Genomic DNA, 18,136 nt, shown 5'->3' with positions numbered 1-18,136 from the left:
CAGAAGAAGATTTTACTTTATTCCCTTCCTTTCATCTTAGGAGCTGGTAGATGGTGACAGGACTGGAAACCACTTACTTCAAGGTCTGAGCCTTGACCTGTGATCTTTTCTTCATCTTTTATTCGGGGTACTTGAGGCTGTATGCAGTGACGAGGGACTGAAATTTCTCTTAAGGAAGGGGCAAAGCTAAATTTCTTTCATAGTGCATAGAATTTGAAATGATCTTAGCATTTTTGAAAACTGAAAAGTACAACTTTGTTCCTTTCACTTTATTTCTATTACTTAATATGCGCTCTTATAATTTCTTTCTTTACAGTTTAACTACATGTGAATAAGATAAAAAAAATTTTAAAGCCAGGTCACAATATTTTATTTCAATAAAGCTCTCTGGTTGTGGAAGAGTTTGACCCTTATATCCGCCCTAATCCTTATAATACATCTTAGTTCTATGCTCTGTTGTTGGATCACATCCCTGCGTGAGAAACGTTAAGTGAGATTTGCTATGATTTTTCAGTCAGTGTATACTGAGAGAAAGAAACCCATCAGCAACATCAGGCAACCTAAAAGCATTCGTGCTGATTCGTCCTTTGCACGGTTTCAAGCTGTGACGTACCAAGTATCTGACCATCCCTAAGAAAAGAACCTCCTTTCTACCGTTTCACTACCTTCTACACACACACACACACACACACGTGCATACACATACACAAATACTCATTTTCTCCTCCACCCTCTCTCTCTCTGCCTTTCCCCACCACATTCATGGGATCTATCTTTGAAAGAATGAAGGATAGATGGGGTAGGTTTCTGTTTAGATTCTTCCTCAACTCTCTCGTACTATTCTAGCCAATCCCAAACGTGTCAGCTAAACCTGGAAAAATGACACAGTACTTATTATTATATATATTACATCCTTCTCTAAACAAGGAAAGAAAAATTTAGAAGGAAAAAAACAAGACAATAATGAAGTTTTAAGCTTAAAAAAATCAAATGAACAAAATATATATATATATCTTCTCACATTTTGAGTTCTAAATTGTGATAAATATTTATTAGATTATTTAGAGAATAAACAAACTGTATATGCTTTACACCCTTCTAGAGCCACGTAAAGTCGAATTGCAGCAATCGGGGTCGTAAGCCAACCCTAGTAAGTAGCAAAGTTAAGACAAAATTTCTAGAAAAACAAAAACATTTGTGTTTAATATCATTATTCAGAAGGGAGTAAAAATTATTTCTTCTTGCCCTAGGTCTGGCAAACGAATGGGAGCTTTAAATTCTAAAATGGTTGTATCATCCCAAAGTTTGTATCCATCGTGTGCGTAAGGGGCTCTGGGGGAATCCCAGTGCTTTGAAAAACAAAATTGTTGACTCAAGGCCACCATCTTTCTGAGTCACCATCCACACCCACTACCCCACCCTGGACTGTCCAGATGCCTGAGAGAATTCACCACAGAGTTAACTAAGTGAATAGTGAGTCACCATAGTGATGGCTGGACCTTTGGAGACGCCAACTCTCTTGGCACTTGATATGTTTCTTGGAAATATTTGAAGCCAAGTGCCATCTTGGTTTGATTAAAATTCACTCCTGAAACTTCATTTTCAAAGAAAACATACTCTGTTGAATTTTGATGAGGTCTTTCGGGCAAGTGAACCTCATCGTTTATTTGAAAAGGACACATGATTCAGAGAGTTACTTGGAGTTAGGGGCTTCTCACCGATCACGAGGGGAAATGTTAAGGTTTTTAGGAAAAAATTTTAGTAACTTTTAATTTTGATAAAATTTTAAACTAACAGAAAAATTTCCATTATAGGCAGAGCACTTTCATAACCTTTACCAGACCACTCATCGTTGACACTGGCCCCCCTCCTTCACTCTCCCTCCCTTCCTCCCTCCACTCCTCACCACACTTTCTTGCCTTCTCTTCCCCTACCTCATTTTTCCCACCCCAACTATGTGCCAGTAGTTTGGAAACATTGTGCTCCTCTACCTTTCAATATTTGAGTGTGTATTTCCTAAAGCCACAGATATTTCCTCCCATAACCACAATATGGTGATCAAGATGAGGAAGTTAATGTTTATAATATGAGGAAGTTAATATTTATCTGATCTACATCCATCTTAAAATTGTGTCAATTTCCTCCAATAATGCCCTTTGTAGCCCCCACCCCATCTAGGATTCAAGCCAGGATCATGCATCGCATTTGGTTGTCATATCTATTTAGGAAAAGGTTTTTAACCTAATTTAAATTGGCAGGGACCTCAAAATCACTTCTGGCTATGAGGGCTTTATAGAACAATCCTGTGAAAGAAAGAGTCATCACTTAGATGATGGAGACGTCCACGTTCATAGCTTAAACCAAATCTTCCCAGTGCAGACCTGGTTTTATGCTGCCGGAAAGGAAGAGAAGGCGCCTTTCCTCTGTCAACTCCCATCATTCCACGGGGTTAAGAAAATGAACTATCCCCATCTCCACTCTCTGCCTGTCCCTCCTGAATCAGGAAGTTCTCTCTCGTGGGTCAGTTAAGGGAAGTGGTTTGCCATAGTGAGGAGAAACGGCATCGGGGAAGAGAATCTCTACGATGGGCTTCACTTGGCGCTCTCCGAGTCCTACCCTGTGTCAGTGCGAGGCCTTAGGATCACACTGATCCACAGTGACTTCTTAGCCCAGGAAAACGCCTTGGGAAGGCAGAAAAGCTGGGGGACCTGCTAGAAGAAGTTGAGTAGTGCTCAGAAGTAGTTTGAAAGCGGATGCGCTAGCAGCAATCTGGGGAACCTGCTAGAAGAAGGTGTGGAGTGCTCAGAAGTAGTTTGAAAGCGGATGCGCTAGCAGCAATCTGGGGAACCTGCTAGAAGAAGGTGTGGAGTGCTCAGATGTAGTTTGAAAGCAGATGCACTAGCAGCAATGACCTTCCTCGAGTCCAAAAGACAGGGGAAAGTGAGAGGCCAAAGTCAGGAGGCCATTAACGGCCCCCAGAGCCCCTTCCAGAGGAGACCTGCAGGTGACAGCCAGGGACGTGCCTTCTGCTCTGGAGGGGGCACCTTTCCACTCTTCCTTCCTTGGCATTAGCTCCACAGCTCCTGTGCTTCTCCCCCACTCCCCACCCAGCCCTGTGCCTCGCCATAGACAGGGTCTTGTGGTGCAGGGAGGGACGGCTTGAAGACAGAGGAAAAGCAAACTCTGCCGGCCAGCGTTTGAGGACCTCCTGCCCTGGTGTCGCCCGCGACCTCCACGTACACTCTTCTCCCCAATACACATCACACAGTGGTGTGAGCCCTGTCCTCTGCCTCCATCTCTGCTCCTCTCCCTCCCTCCTCAGCCCCATCTCCCCATCCCAGGCCTGTCCTGAGCCCCTCCTCCTTTCCTGATGCCCTTTGAGTCTCCTGTAGCTTCTTCCCCTTCCCCTCCTGCCACATCCCCAACCGCAAGCCTAATGAGCGTCACCAAAGGCTTGGAAATGGAAGAAGCAGATCTCTCCAGAAACTTTCCAATTAGAAACTGCTGAGAGCATTTTAAGTAGAAATGTTATCGTGCGTGTAGGTTATGTCTTAGCATAGTTCATCCTCAACATCAGATGTGTCGTGGCTTAAAGCCACTTCTGTGGGCTCTCCTGGTTGCCTACCTGCCCACAGAACATCATGGCTGCAGGAAAAAGCAAGCAGAGTCCCAGAAAACCTTCTCCTGCCCCTTATTCCTAACCAGCCTTCCTTGTCTCTAACTGGGCAAGTTCCTTGTGTGCTCACATGGATAAAGTTTTCTAGGTCAATCGTCTTCTTTGTGAGTATGTAGGGATAAAAATCTCCCAGTTAACTGAGTTTAACTAGCTGGGTTAAGACAGAGAAACTTTAAAACCCTGTAGAGTCCAGGGCATGAAAACAATCTATTTTTAATTGTTTGTGTTTACAAAGGATTGTTTTGGTGCTCCAGTGTCCCAAACCAGTAAGTCACAGGACAAAGGTGTTCATCTAAAGTTTCAGTATTGCCAGTGGTGATCTCCCACCCAACCTGGACGTAAGGAAGCCGAGCCCATTTCAGATAGAACATTTTTGAACAACTTTGGACAATATACTTACTCCTCTGTCTACCTGCTTTTTTCACTCACAAAATGCTGCAGGCTGAGATCCACACCACTGTCATTTCTCCTGTTTTCTCTTCTGTACATTTATGAACAGCGGGTCACAGAAAGTCGAGAGAGCCAAATGACGATTGAGGAGAGGAAGCAGCTCATCACTGTGAGAGAGGAGGCCTGGAAGACAAGAGGCATAGGAGCAGCCAACGACTCAACCCAGTTCACTGTGGCTGGCAGGATGGTGAAGAAAGGTCAGCGTGTGTATGCACGTGTGTGTGTGTGTGCATGTGTGTGGTGTGTGCACAATGCACACACATGAGCACACTTACCCATGGAGGGCATGGTGGTACGTGGTAACTCAATTTAAAACAAGAAACCATGATCTTTTTAAGTTTTTTCTGAGAGACAGGGTTTTGCTCTTTTGCCTAGGCTGGGGTGCAGTGGCTCAATCATGGCTCACTGCAGCCTCGAACTCATGGTTTGGGGCAATCTTCCCACCACAGCCTCTCTAGTAGCTGGGACTATAGGTGTGCAACACCATGCCTGGCTTTTTAAAAATTTTTATGTAGATATGGGGTGTTGCTGTGTTGCCCAGGCTGGTCTCGAACTCTTGGGCTTAAGTGATCCTCCCACCTCAGCCTCCTAAGTAGCTGGGACTACAGGCATGAGACACCATGCCCAGCCTTCTTTTAAAATTTTTTAAACTTACTGACATTCTATAAATGTTTTTTGTGTAGGTTCTGTGAGATATTTCTACTGAATATCTTTTCTTCATAAATAGTATCTTCTTTAAACTTTATATGATTCTTGGAAATATTTGAAGGTCATAAAACAGTGAGGCATAATTCCATTTGTCACTATTTCAAAACTTACCCATTTGGAATTGAGTGCAAGTGTAGGTTTCGAAAGCAGTTCAAATCTGCTAACAAATTTTGGTCCTTTCCCATAATTACATTTATTTATTTATTTAGATAGAGTTTCACTCTTGTTGCCCAGGCTGGAGTGCAATGGTATGATCTCGGCTCACTGCATCCTCCACCTCCTGGGTTCAAGCAATTCTCTTGCCTCAGCCCCCTGAGTAGCTGGGATTACAGGCGGCCACCACCACGCCTGGCTAATTTTTCATCTTTTTAGTAGAGACAGAGTTTCACCATGTGGGCCAGGCTGGTCTCAAACTCCTGACCTCAGGTGATCCACCCTCTTTGACCTCCCAAAGTGCTGGGATTACAGGCATGAACCACTGTGCCCAGCCCCCATAATTACTTTTTTTCTTTTTTTTTTTTTGGTGGAGGGGACAGAATCTCACTCTGTCTCCCAGGCTGGAGTGCAGTGGCACAATCTCAGGTCACTGCAACCTCTGCCTCCCAGGTTCAAGCAATTTTCCTGCCTCAGACTCCCAAGTAGCTTGAGATCACAGGCGCGCGCCATCACGCCCGGCTAATTTGTGTATTTTTAGTAGAGACGGGGTTTCACCATGTTTGCCAGGCTGGTCTCGAACTCCTGACCTCAGGTGATTCACCCGCCTTGGACTCCCAAAGTGCTGGGATTACAGGCATGAGCCACCCCGCCGGCCCATAATTACTTTTAAATTGTTTCCATTTCCTTCTGACCTGGCAACCATATACCCTAAGTCAGTCTTTCACAATAAAGTTTATTCCCTCTTCCTTTTAGGTTAATTCCTAGGTCCTTCTCCATCAAACCTGATTTCTCTGACTGACCAAAGCCAAATCCAGATATGCTTTAATAGGTGTCTAAAAGATGTCCTCAGTTCCTAGGCAGTGGGATGTCCCTGCTGCAATCTTCTGCTGCTGAGCTCTTGGAACTGATTTGATGCCTGTATTCAAAAATTTATGAAACTGACTTACATATCACATGGTTAGTAAAGGTACTGGAGAGCTTTGAGGCTTCATAAGAGTGTTTGGGGCTTTATTTCATATCCTGCAGGAAATGATTAAAATTTGGGTTCCCTTTGTCACCTATATGCACATACCATCATTTTCTAAGCTATTATTTAAAAGCAGATTTCCCAACTTAGTGGTATACATTTTCACATTCACTTGTTCTTAACATCTTGTCATCAAATATAGAGGCTTAGCTTTTCTTTTTCTCAGAACCTTTAATCCACACTTTTATGAAGAGTACCTAACTCATTATAGGTACATAATGAATGTTTGTAGAAGGAAGGGAAGGAGCGAGGCATGGGAAATCCCTGAATTGTGATTAACTCAAATCTTAGTAGGGAATCCTTTCTAAGAAATCTGTTCTTACCTCACCTTGGAATTGTGAAAAGATAAGATAATTTACTCTCACAGAATAAGGTACCATTTGCCAGTTTTCTGCATCAGATCACAGAACTGGATACTCATGTTTAAACTCCTTTAACGTGAGCCCCAACCCTTCTTTAACAGAAGCACATCCTTAGGTGCAGAGTGACTAAGTAGAACTGCAACTGAGAACTTGACGCAGACCTCAGGTTTTCCAGCTTCTAGCCCAGGCTTTTACCTTGATGACTTTCTGCTTTGGTTTCTTTTCTTCTATCTTAAAAACCCTAATTTATTTGTAAGTGGGTGCTTACTACCAAATGCCGCTGCCCTTGTCCACATTGACATCTGTGAAAATGCTCCCAAAGAGAGTAGGTGACTGGTTGTTGTACCTATAATTCATTGACAAGAGCTGTGGGGGATCTTTGTTTTGTTTTAACATTTTGTAATTTGCATCTCCCTGCCATGAGCCATTCATTCCCTAAGGATCCTTAGCTAGGTGGGGAGCACTTTTGCATAGTGCCACTGCCTGAACCGCCAGCAGGGGGAGCCATGGCAGCGGGGTTTGCCTGGCACTGGCCAGGACAGGGATGGATTTCTCCGGTTGCTTTGGAAACCAGCCTTCAGAGTCAGTCCTGTTTATTAGCTGCGCAGTTAACGGCCTCTGTGCTAATGAACTCCTCTGATGTCTCTTAAGCATCCTTCTAGTGAGTGAAGATTTCCCTCCCCACCCTGTGATACCAGATTTTATTTATCTTTATCATCTTTCAAGAAAGTTTACTTTCTCATGGCTATAAACCCTTTGCAGTTCTGGCAATTGAAACAAATTTTAAAACTTTCATTGACATCATCAATCAAATATATGTACATAATGAGAAGTACTTGTAAAATATTACTAAAACTTGAGTTTTAAACCATTTAATGGTTTTTTTAATTAAAATTTTTATGCTATAATACTTCTCCCGTTCACAGGAGGAAGGAGCAAAATCATTCATTCACTTGGTTTTCCTCGTGATAGTGATTTGCATATTCTCTGGATGTTGTTCGTCCAGGGATGCATTGTCATCTAAGTGGCAATGTCATCTAAGGATTTCACATTTATTACAAATGAGTACAGAGAACATTCACATCTCATTTTGTTTTTTTTAAATGCACTAATCAGTTTTCTTTCCAATGCCTTCCACTTAGGTTAGGTAAGCAATACTCATCCTTCTCTTTACTAAGTTTTCTTCTTCCAGCTGGATACTTTCTCCATGCTGGAATTCCTCCCTTTCCCTTTCATATGTCTCTCACCACTTGCCCTTTTAAAGATTCCCACCTTGCGTCTCAGTAAATAGACGAGGAAAAGCATTTCCTGTCTCTGCCCACACGGGAGATGGACAGGACCTTCCAACACGCACAGTCGGTCCAGACCTGCCCTGGTCTGTGGTTTCTTCTGAAAGGTTGGCCCTCCTTGGGTTACTGTCTTTGTCATGTCCCCAAGGCCACTGTCCCTCCCTCCCCTCAGCCTGGAGGAGAGCTCCAGTGCTGGGGGCCAATTGCTGGCGAGTGTGACACAGCTCATTCTGCAGATGGCACCAATGCACTCTCAGCTGCCCCCACCATCTCCAAAGGGCCTCAGAACTCACAGCTGCATTCACCCAAGTTAACGTGTCATGGACATGTTTTCCCACTTCTTCACCATTCATTTTGGAATATCGGCTTGTCAGCCACTGCAATCCTTGGAAATAATAAAATCCGGTCTACGTTTGCAGTTGGTTGTCCCACAGTCGCGGTACCTGTGAAATGTGTGTGTGTGTGTGTGTGTGTGTGCCTGCATGTGTATAAATTATTATATGTTGTGCTGTCTACCCTGGGACTCCTGGAGATCCGTCAGGGTCCCGGAGATTTCCAGAAGTGACGCTGAGATGCTCAGTAGCTTGTCTGTGTGTTCCACAGGTTTGGCGTCACCTACTGCCATAACCCCAGTAGCCTCACCCATTTGCAGTAAAACAAGAGGCACCACACCCGTTTCCAAACCCCTGGAAGGTAAGTCGCCAAGGCCCCGGCCACACCAAGTGTAATCAGAAGAGGCCTTAGTGATGCAGTCTCACTGACAGTTTCTGCTTGCCTAGATATCGAAGCCAGACCAGATATGCAGTTAGAATCGGACCTGAAGTTGGACAGGCTGGAAACCTTTCTAAGAAGGCTGAATAACAAAGGTACCTACTGGAAGCCAGAAGGCTTTGCTCTCAGAATCTCTAAATCCTAATTCTGATTGCTTTTCTTCCTCAGCTAAATTGTTTTCTTTCTATTATGGCTTTACTAATTCATACTGTAATCACTGTCTTTGTTGTTATCTTCAAAAAATGAAGTTTTGGTCAACACTGATTAGATTAACAAGCCCTGATTCACTTGATCACGTACTAAATTGGGGACTTCCAATAATACATTTTTTTCTTGAATCTAAACCCTTGGGATGTAATCCAATTGGAATTGTGAACTGAGTGATTTTGCTTATAACTCTGAAAGCAGATTATTATATGTCGGCAAAATCAACGTGATCTTGGGCTTGGTGAACTTTAAATTGTATGTTCTCAATTTCCAATAAGGTAAAAGCTAATATTATTTCATATAATCACAAACGATTTCTAAAAGAAAATTATGGCAAATGAATATTGAAATAAATGTTTCAATATAAAAGTCAATGAGGTATACCAAATAAAAGAGCAATATGCAAAAACAGCCTTTTATCTCTTGATTAAAATGTCCAATCCTGGAAACTTATCCAATACTAGGCGCTGGGAGTCCCTGCTATTGACAGTGACCACTAAAAGGTTGAAAATAATACAACCACCACTGAACAGAAATATAAAAGTGTAATATAATCACTGAACTCGCTAGGCAAGGAATGCCAATTAGCAAAGCATTTATTACACACATGGAGAAGTGATCTAGCCCGTGGGTCAGCAAGCGATGGCCACTGCCAAATCCAGCTGCCCACCTGCTTTTGTTTTCTCTTGTTTGTTTTTTAGAGACAGGGTCTTGCTCTGTCACCCAGGCTGGAGTGCAGTGGTGCCATCATAGCTCACTGCAGCCTTGAACTCCTGGACTCAAGCAATCCTCCCACCTCAGGCTCCCAAGTAGGTGGGACTATGGGCATGCACCACCAAGCCTGGCTAATCTTTTTTCTGTTTTTGTAGAGATGGAGTCCCACCATGTTGCTCAGGCTGAACTCCTGTGCTCAAGCGATCCCCCAGCCTCAGCCTTCCAAAGTGCTGAGATTATAAGCGTGAGCCGCCATGCCCAGCCCTGTTTTTGTAAATAAAGTTTTATTGAAACATATCCATGCCCATTTGTGAACTATTGTCAATAGCTTTTGCATTAAGACAGCAGAACTGAGTTGTTGCAACACAGGCCCCATGTCGCCCCTCCCCATGCAAAGCCTAAAATGTTTACTGGCTGGCCCTTTTCAGAAGTTTGCCAACCCTTCATGTAGAATGAGGCTGAGGCTGGTTCACCTACCCTCAACAGAAGCAAGGGCAGGTTCAGAAGCGTTCAGTGGGCTCGTGTGTGCAGTATGGTCAGCTTCCCTCTCTCCCGTCTTACTGCAGATTTGTTCAGGTGGGAAGTCCTTACGTCAGAGATTAAGTAAGGGCCTGGGAAGCAACCGCAGGACCCTGTATATCACAACCGTGTTTCTTCCACTTCTGGAACTTAGGAGGAAATAGAATTTTTAAACTATTGTGAAGCATAATTGGAATCCTTGTTTTTATAAAACTCTTACATCTTTTGCTTGTTTGTTGACAGTTGGCGGGATGCACGAAACGGTGCTCACTGTCACCGGCAAATCCGTGAAGGAGGTGATGAAGCCGGATGATGATGAAACCTTTGCCAAATTTTACCGCAGCGTGGATTATAATATGCCGAGAAGTCCTGTGGAGCTGGACGAGGACTTCGATGTCATTTTCGATCCTTATGCACCCAAGTGAGTTATTTGGGTCTCCGTCTTTCCTCCACTGAGAAGGGCTTCCTTCGCCTGCACAGGGCACATCCATGAGGCTCTTCCCCCAGTGTGGCCTCCTTCTCCTTCTAACTCCATCACAGGGGTGTTAGTATTCTAGAGCCAGGGCACGGTGTTGCAGGAGCCAGGGGCACGGAGCCTCGCAGCAGATAAAACATGCAGACCAGATGTGCATGCAGGCAGACTGCGTGGGCCACATATGCTTGTCCTGTGTCATAAAGAGGGCGTCACTGGATTTTTCACATAACTTGAATATTGTTTTGCAGTTTTTAGGTTTATGCCACTTAGAGAGTTCAACGCCTGTCTTTCATTTGACATATTGAATTCTTGCTCATAATTTTGCAAAATATTTGGATGAGATGGGCTCATATTAGTACAGCTAACTAGAAAATCAGTAAGGCATGTTACTTAGCTTCCAATCATTTATAAAATCAATAGATCTGCAGGTTTTCTCATTGATGTCTAAGGGTTTCTCTTCCCAGGGGAACATGACTAAACCAACTAGGAAAAGTGATTATGGTATTAGGAGTCCGTCAATTCCAAGTGCCAAGAAAAAGATCCCAACTCGAACTCATTTCAGCAAAAAGAAAAGTGCGTAGGGGTTTACTGGCTCAGTCGCTGCACAGTGCGGAGGGTTTTTAAGCCGACTCACTCTCTGAACTGTGCGGAGGAGTTTTTAAACCGACTCACTCTGTGAACCGTGCGGAGGGGTTTTACCGGCTCAGTCGCTGCACAGTGCGGAGGGGTTTACTGGGTCAGTCGCTGCACAGTGCGGAGGGGTTTACTGGGTCAGTCGCTGAACAGTGCGGAGGGGTTTACTGGGTCACTCGCTGAACAGTGCAGATGCGGTCTCAGGTTCTAGAGGCCCCTCAGAACACAGTCTGTTTTGGCTGTTTTCCTTTGGGCTGGCCTCACTCTCCGTCAGGCAGTGGCGTGGCGGCAGATGGACACCCCAGCTCTGGAGTCACAAGGCTGCCTCCCTGGCCAGCCCACCACTGGTAGCTTCTCTTCCCAGTAGTCCCAGCAGAAGTTCCAGGTTTGATTTTCTGGCTTCAACTTGAGCCCGTGTCCATCCCCAAACCAGTCACTGTGGCCAATGGGATAGAAGATGCCGACTGGGTAAAGGCGGGTCTCTGGGTCTCCTCTAGAGCCACGGTGGGGGCGCAATGAGGTGGTTTCCCCAAAGGAAAATCCAGATGCTATTACCAGAAGCAGAGGGAGACACGCTAGACAGGCTCCACCCACGGCAGTCCACCACATCCTTCTGGTCTTAACTGCGACATTGTCAGAGTGACGTATCATCATTTTCTACAAGCTGCTCCGGATAAATTCGTTGCATATTCCAGTTTGCTCAATTTGTTTCAGTTTGCATGTTTTAATTTCCTACCTTAAAAAATGAGCCCTTTGCCATTTTCTACTTCAAAATAGTATTTTGGGTATTTGCATACATAGCGGTTTAACCATTTCTCAATCTTCCGCCGACACAATGTCACTGTTTAAATAGTTGTATATCATAATTTAAACATTGACACATACATATGACACCATGGTACGTAAAGACGCCTTTTGGGCACAGAGGCCCGCGCAGCTGGAGGTGGAGGGTGGCAGCAGGAGTCTGTTGAGAGATCGCTTCGCTCAGTCTGCTCACCTCGCCTAGTCTGGTTTTCCACCCCAAAGAGCTGTGAGAATGTGGGGTGGTCACAGATGGTTGCGGGCCTATTTTATTTCAATATATTCTTCCAAAAAGTGGTTATTTTTCAGAGGGGGGCAGTGAGTTGAGTGGAAGCTAGTCATGGAGGGTCAGTAAGGGGACTGAAAGCTATTGCATAGGGAGAAAGTTTAGTCTGAGCGAAGAGGATTACGTCAAGGAGCCGTGGTCTGCAAATTCCCGAAGGGCTTGCCGGAGACGGACAAGTAGACATGGGTGTATGATTCCAAAGCGAGAATTAGGACGTGTGCATGGGTGCGGTAAGGAGATGGAAGAGCTCCCTAAACCCTAGAGCTGTCTAGCAGAGCCATGAGCTGCCCAGAAGTACTCCACACCCTCCCAGGCGGAGACCAAGGGGCATGAGTGGGGCGTCCGGGCGTGGCTGAGATTTGAACTCAGTGGGCTTGCATCCCTCTTCCATCTCCAAGAATCTACGACTCCGTGTCAGGGGAGTGGCGGTGGGAGGAGGAGTTGCAAGATTTGTAACAAAATCAGGAAATACACTGTGGAGTCCGAGACCCCCAGGTCATCTAGGTGTGGTGGTGGCACAGACTGGGACCGCGACTCTGCTTCCATCCGCAGATTGACGTCTTCCGTGGCCGAGCACAAGCGGGCAGTTAGGCCCAAGCGCCGGGTTCAGGCCTCCAAAAACCCTCTGAAAATGCTGGCGGCAAGAGAAGATCTCCTTCAGGAATACACTGAGCAGAGATTAAACGTTGCCTTCATGGAGTCAAAGCGGATGAAAGTAGAAAAGAGTGAGTATTTGAACCCCCACCCTGCTTCTGTGTTTGGGAATGGCTTCTTCCGATGCTTTACTCATTGCTTGGTTTTCTGCCTTGTGAAGGCCATTAATGGTGCTCAGAAGACCCTCATGAAGTAAAAAGGAGCAAGTTTGCACCTACGTGTGCACGCTTACCTAGACTTCAAAGATTTTTCATGGAAATTCTCACAGTGTGTATCACCTGTTCAATTGGTTATTTCAGATTATCCTGGGGTTTGGTTTTTTGTTTTTAAAGACTGGGGTCTCATCATATTGCCCAGGCTCATCTCAAACTCTCTGGCCTCAAACAGTCCTCCCACCTTGATCTCCCAAAGTACTGGGATTACAGGCACAAGCCACCGCACCTGGTTACAAATTACCCTGTTTTGTTGAGTTTTTTTCTGGAAGTTAGAAGAGATGGATATTTCTTAGTATGGTAATTCAGCCATTTTCAGCTCTGTAGATCCTGAACACACATTCTTCATTTAATCTTATTAGTCGTTTGATCTCTTATAGTAAAAGAGTCGTTTGGTCTCATAGTAAAACACTTCAAATCACTGGAGTATCTAATCCTAGATTTTTATATTATTAATTAACACAAATCCCAGTGCTTTTCAGATCGTTCTTGGTAGGACCCTGAGCTTCTCGGAGTTGGGATGTGGGCTGGTGGGAGCAGGGGGAGCTGGCGCGGGTGATGAATGGAGGCGAGGAGATGGGCTCCAGACTCTCAGTCTCACTGTAGGCTGAGCCACACTGCTGTCATCTGCCCAGTCATGTGGGGTTCCATCATTCTGAAACAGTGATTTTCTTGGTTTGAGGTGATAGCATGCATAATCTTGATTTTTGGAATAATCTTGCTATAACTTTCATTTTCCCATAACACTCATAGACCTATTTCCTAATGTTTTTCTTAGAAATATAGTATTTAGATGAAGTGGTTGAGTCTTTTCGTTATAACTGGTTTACTAAGAAAGTATATTTCAGACTGGGCATGGTGGCTCATGCTTGTAATCCCAGCACTTCAGGAGGTAGAGGCAGGAGGATCACTTCAGCCCAGGAGTCTGAGACCAGCCTGGGAAACATAGCAAGACTTCATCTCTACAAAAAATAAAAAAAATTAGCCAGGTGTGGTGGCACTCACCTGGGGTCCCAGCTACTCAGGAGGCTGAGGTGGGAGGCTCACTTAACCCTGGGAGGTCAAGGCTGCAGTGAGCCATGATTGCACCACTGCACTCCAGGCTGGGCGACAGAGCCACACCCTTTCTCAACAACAACAACAAAAAAGTATATTTAAAAACCACAACACCATAACGAATTGACAAGTGGTGTTATATGTCTTCAAACCTAATCCCAGTGAAATAAATTTCTGAATTTCTCTCCAGCATATGCATTCTTAAAACAATAAGTTGGAGAAATAAATGTTGGCACAGATTTTACATACGTTTCCTCTGCCTCCACTTTTGGGGGCTCAGGGGTTGGATTAGTGATGACTGACCAGTCTATAGATGTTTGCTGTTTTGCAGTGAAAACCCATCTTATAACTACAGTCTTCACTCTAAGAGCAGAAGACCTCAAGGTATCATCTGGCTGATCACTTTGCCTTCAGATAAAGATTAGAACCTAATCATCCCTTACAGAGTGTCTACTTTTTTGTTTTCTTTATGTATAAAGGCTTTTGGTGAAAGCTGTCTAATAGTCATCTGGCATCCATACATTTGGGCATCTGAAAGTTGTTAGGATTTAGAACAGCTTTCAGTGGAATTGCAACAAGTGAATCCAGCTCCTGGTTTTCTGCTGAAGTAGCTGGTCCACATCATCACTCAGTTCTTGTCCCTCTGCACAGCGCGATGTGACACTTGTCAACAAGCAGTTTATATTTTAAGTGCTGTACCTAATTCTTAACACAGTGGTTAAGCATTGAATCGCACATTTAATCAAACTTGAGTATGTTTCCCCTCTCGGGATTAACTTGAAAAGACAAAGGTGTTGAGTCCGTTATGAATAATTTCTGACTGTAAACATTGTCATTGTAACTGAACCTCCTGTGTTGTGTTTCCTTATTCAACCCGCCCAGTGTCTTCCAACTCCAACTTCTCAGAAGTCACCCTGGCGGGTTTGGCTAGTAAAGAAAACTTCAGCAACGTCAGCTTGCGGAGCGTCAACCTGACGGAACAGAACTCTAACAACAGCGCTGTGCCCTACAAGAGGCTGATGCTGTTGCAGATTAAAGGTATTTCAGAGCAGCCTGGCATGGTGACTCAGGGCCCGTGGTTTCTGTCTGGTCCCATACGGAGTCCTGACTCTGTAATTCATCGCCTGTGCCAGGAAAGGAACACACGCTTTTTGAGAACTTGTTGTGTGTTCCTTGCTATGCAACCTCGTGTCTCTCAAGCTTCCCCAAATCGCATGACATAGGAAGTATTCTGCCCACCATGGCTTCCAGAGGCAGGAATGTGTCTGGAGTCCCAGCAGCTACTGGTTGGCAGAGCTGGATTCGAACCCAGGTCCCCCCACTCCAGAATCCCAGCTTTTACTCCTGGCGCCCCGTGCCCCACGAAGCAGCCACACATCCATGCAGTTACCATAGGTGCCCTACGTCATCAGAGGGGCTCGCTGCTCCCTGCCCAGTTCTCCCCAAGTCAGTACAGAACCAGGGAGGAAGACACAGCTTGGAAAAGGAATCAAGGGAAGGCCGACGCAGTTGAAGCCCACCTGCATTCCACTCCAGTGCCCTTCCTGTCTGTAGCAAGGGAGATTCCAAAGATGAACCAAGGGGGCTCTGGGCCATGAGGAAAGAGACTCAGCTGCCTCCTGGTGACCACTGTATAGATGAATCCTTGAGATGAGAATGGAGGAAATATCCTCTCCCTCCAGGAGGGTTTCCTGCATGTTTCTGTGTAACCACTATCCTATTGTGTGTATTTAAAAAGACTAGTGACAAGCTCAAATAACCGATCTCTGTCCTGAGTCCTAACTCGGAGTCTACATGATCAGTTTAATTGTGGAAAGCTCAAAATCAATAAATATTTAGGAGAAGGTGTTGAAAGCCACAGAAGGCAGTGGCTCTGTCCTTCCTGTCGAGAGGCCCTTAGGGTTCATAGTGGAAACTCCCCAGGGGAAGATCCGACCCTTCCTGAAGGCATGGCTTCCCTTGCCTGGGCCACAGATGTAATTGGGTGCACGAGGTGGCCAGGGGAGAGAAAGGCCCCGGGAGAAGAGTGAAGGAGAGAAAAGGAGCCCGTGTGCTCATCTCCCTGGAAGGGGGAGCCTTCATTAACCCACGCACATGACACTGATGATGGTCCTGAGAAGCGGGTGACACTTGGGAAAGCATCAACCACAGAAGCAGCCGCTAGTGCCATCATCATGCCCTTTCTAAATCCCCCTGCTGCCACTCTGGGCCATGGGAACTCTTATTAGCCAGACAAGACTCTAGAAATGAAAGCGTCCACAGCAGGGATGCTTCTGATGTGGGGTGCGTCCTATCCCCGTTCTGTCTGGAAAGACGGTGACTGTCTGCCTCGTGTTCAGGAAGAAGACACGTGCAGACCAGGCTGGTGGAACCTCGAGCTTCGGCGCTCAACAGTGGGGACTGCTTCCTCCTGCTCTCCCCCAACTGCTGCTTCCTGTGGGTAGGAGAGTTTGCAAACGTCATAGAAAAGGCGAAGGTTGGTACCTGAAAAATAAAAATGCTTCAGCTAACATCTCCTTTACACACCGGTGGAGTGTTCTTCCTGGCGTCAGTCACAAAGCTTCTCAAACGCCAGGTGTTGCATTCAAGTGAGAAGGGATAGGCAGGATTTCTTTTCCTGAATGTCTCTCAAGCCTTCATTACATGTTTAAATGGGATGCTTTAGGACTATGACCTACACCCCAGTGTTTAGGTCCTGGGTTCCTTCCTACTCCTGTGTAAAAAAGGAAGTGGCCCCACTTTAAAGTCCTTTATCCCAGGTAGCTGTGAAGTTCTGCCATAGACCTATTGAATGAGACTGTCATGGGGTAAAGCCCAAAGAATAGTGTTTTTTAAAAGCATCACATGTGACCTATTGAAGATGAAGAACTATTGCTCTAAAGAATTGATACTCCCTGGTCTTTCAGTTACGTTTTCTTGAGGTCATTGAAAATACCCAGTAACCAGCATCCACCCACACCCGTGGTCACAAGGCTTTCCTTGCAGGCACACACTGTTTCTCCCTCTAGTTTTGACATTTGCCACCGGGTCTAGTCAAGGGCTTTTCTACCCAGGTAATTGTGTTCCTTTCTTTTTTAGGCCTCAGAACTTGCAACTTTAATTCAGACAAAGAGGGAACTTGGTTGTAGAGCTACTTATATCCAAACCATTGAAGAAGGAATTAATACACATACTCATGCAGCCAAAGACTTCTGGAAGCTTCTGGGTGGCCAAACCAGTTACCAGTGTAAGACTTCATTGTACTTCAGAGATTGACAAGACTTGAATCTCCTTTCTTCTCCCTTAGCTCATTCTTCTAAACCAGCTACTTTGCAATGTAAAATGTGATGCTCTCCTGTTGTTCTTATCCCCAAGCTGCTGGAGACCCAAAAGAAGATGAACTCTATGAAGCAGCCATAATAGAAACTAACTGCATTTACCGTCTCATGGATGACAAACTTGTTCCTGATGACGACTACTGGGGGAAAATTCCAAAGTGCTCCCTTCTGCAACCCAAAGAGGTACAGTCCATGAGCTCTGCCCTTCGGTGAGAAAGCACATTGAAAGCACTCAGCACAGGCTGCCCAATAAATTAGAGAGTAAGTGCCCAATAAAGGTTAGCCAGTGTCAGTACCCACTGTAGAACATTTACAGCTTTTTAAAGGATATTTGTGATTTCAAACCATTACTGGTATCTTAAATGCTAGTATGGAATCCAGAATATAATTTAGAGGTGGCATGGATCATTGAAGGCTTTTATATCTTAGGCAAAATACAAATACTTCTTAGCCCCATCTTTTGCATTTTGCATAAACATTATAATAAAATATTTTTAAGTCCTTAAATTTGAGGAACACTAGATGCATGTATATAAAACTTATGGATTTCCCAATTAATGTGCTGTTTTTGTCCTGTCTTAGCAGTAAATATTTATTAATTACATACATTTCCAGTACCATTAAGCATGCTAAGTGTTGAGAAAGTGAAAGACACACAGGCCCTTAAGTTTAATTAGGCAGAAGAGTATTAGAAGGAATGTAATCTGGAGCAAGGTTGACTGTGTGACATGTATGGGCATTTACATGAGGGAAAAGTCACAGAAAAATAAATCTTCAGGAATAATTTTACACAGAAAGTGAAATTGAGCCTAGTTTAGAGTTA

The 18,136-nt window shown here is 44.7% G+C and overlaps 1 protein-coding gene across 4 annotated transcripts in view; it reads left to right on the top strand.

Moving 5' to 3' along the window:
- LOC129480770 (supervillin) overlaps positions 1 to 18,136 on the top strand; it is a 277,840-nt gene that overhangs the window by 231,868 nt on the left and 27,836 nt on the right. For all 4 annotated transcript variants that reach the window (XM_063637239.1, XM_063637240.1, XM_055275028.2 and 1 more), the window contains 9 exons: positions 4,176 to 4,323; positions 8,272 to 8,361; positions 8,448 to 8,534; positions 10,123 to 10,300; positions 12,627 to 12,799; positions 14,879 to 15,034; positions 16,336 to 16,472; positions 17,075 to 17,222; positions 17,351 to 17,496. In XM_063637239.1, the coding sequence (XP_063493309.1) occupies positions 4,176 to 4,323; positions 8,272 to 8,361; positions 8,448 to 8,534; positions 10,123 to 10,300; positions 12,627 to 12,799; positions 14,879 to 15,034; positions 16,336 to 16,472; positions 17,075 to 17,222; positions 17,351 to 17,496 (1,263 nt within the window). The remainder of the gene's footprint in view (positions 1 to 4,175; positions 4,324 to 8,271; positions 8,362 to 8,447; positions 8,535 to 10,122; positions 10,301 to 12,626; positions 12,800 to 14,878; positions 15,035 to 16,335; positions 16,473 to 17,074; positions 17,223 to 17,350; positions 17,497 to 18,136) is intronic.

The sequence above is a fragment of the Symphalangus syndactylus genome, chromosome 4 (assembly GCF_028878055.3).
Source record: "Symphalangus syndactylus isolate Jambi chromosome 4, NHGRI_mSymSyn1-v2.1_pri, whole genome shotgun sequence".
In the NCBI taxonomy this organism is placed as follows: Eukaryota; Metazoa; Chordata; class Mammalia; order Primates; family Hylobatidae; genus Symphalangus; species Symphalangus syndactylus.
This window is presented reverse-complemented; position numbering and strand designations above follow the sequence as displayed.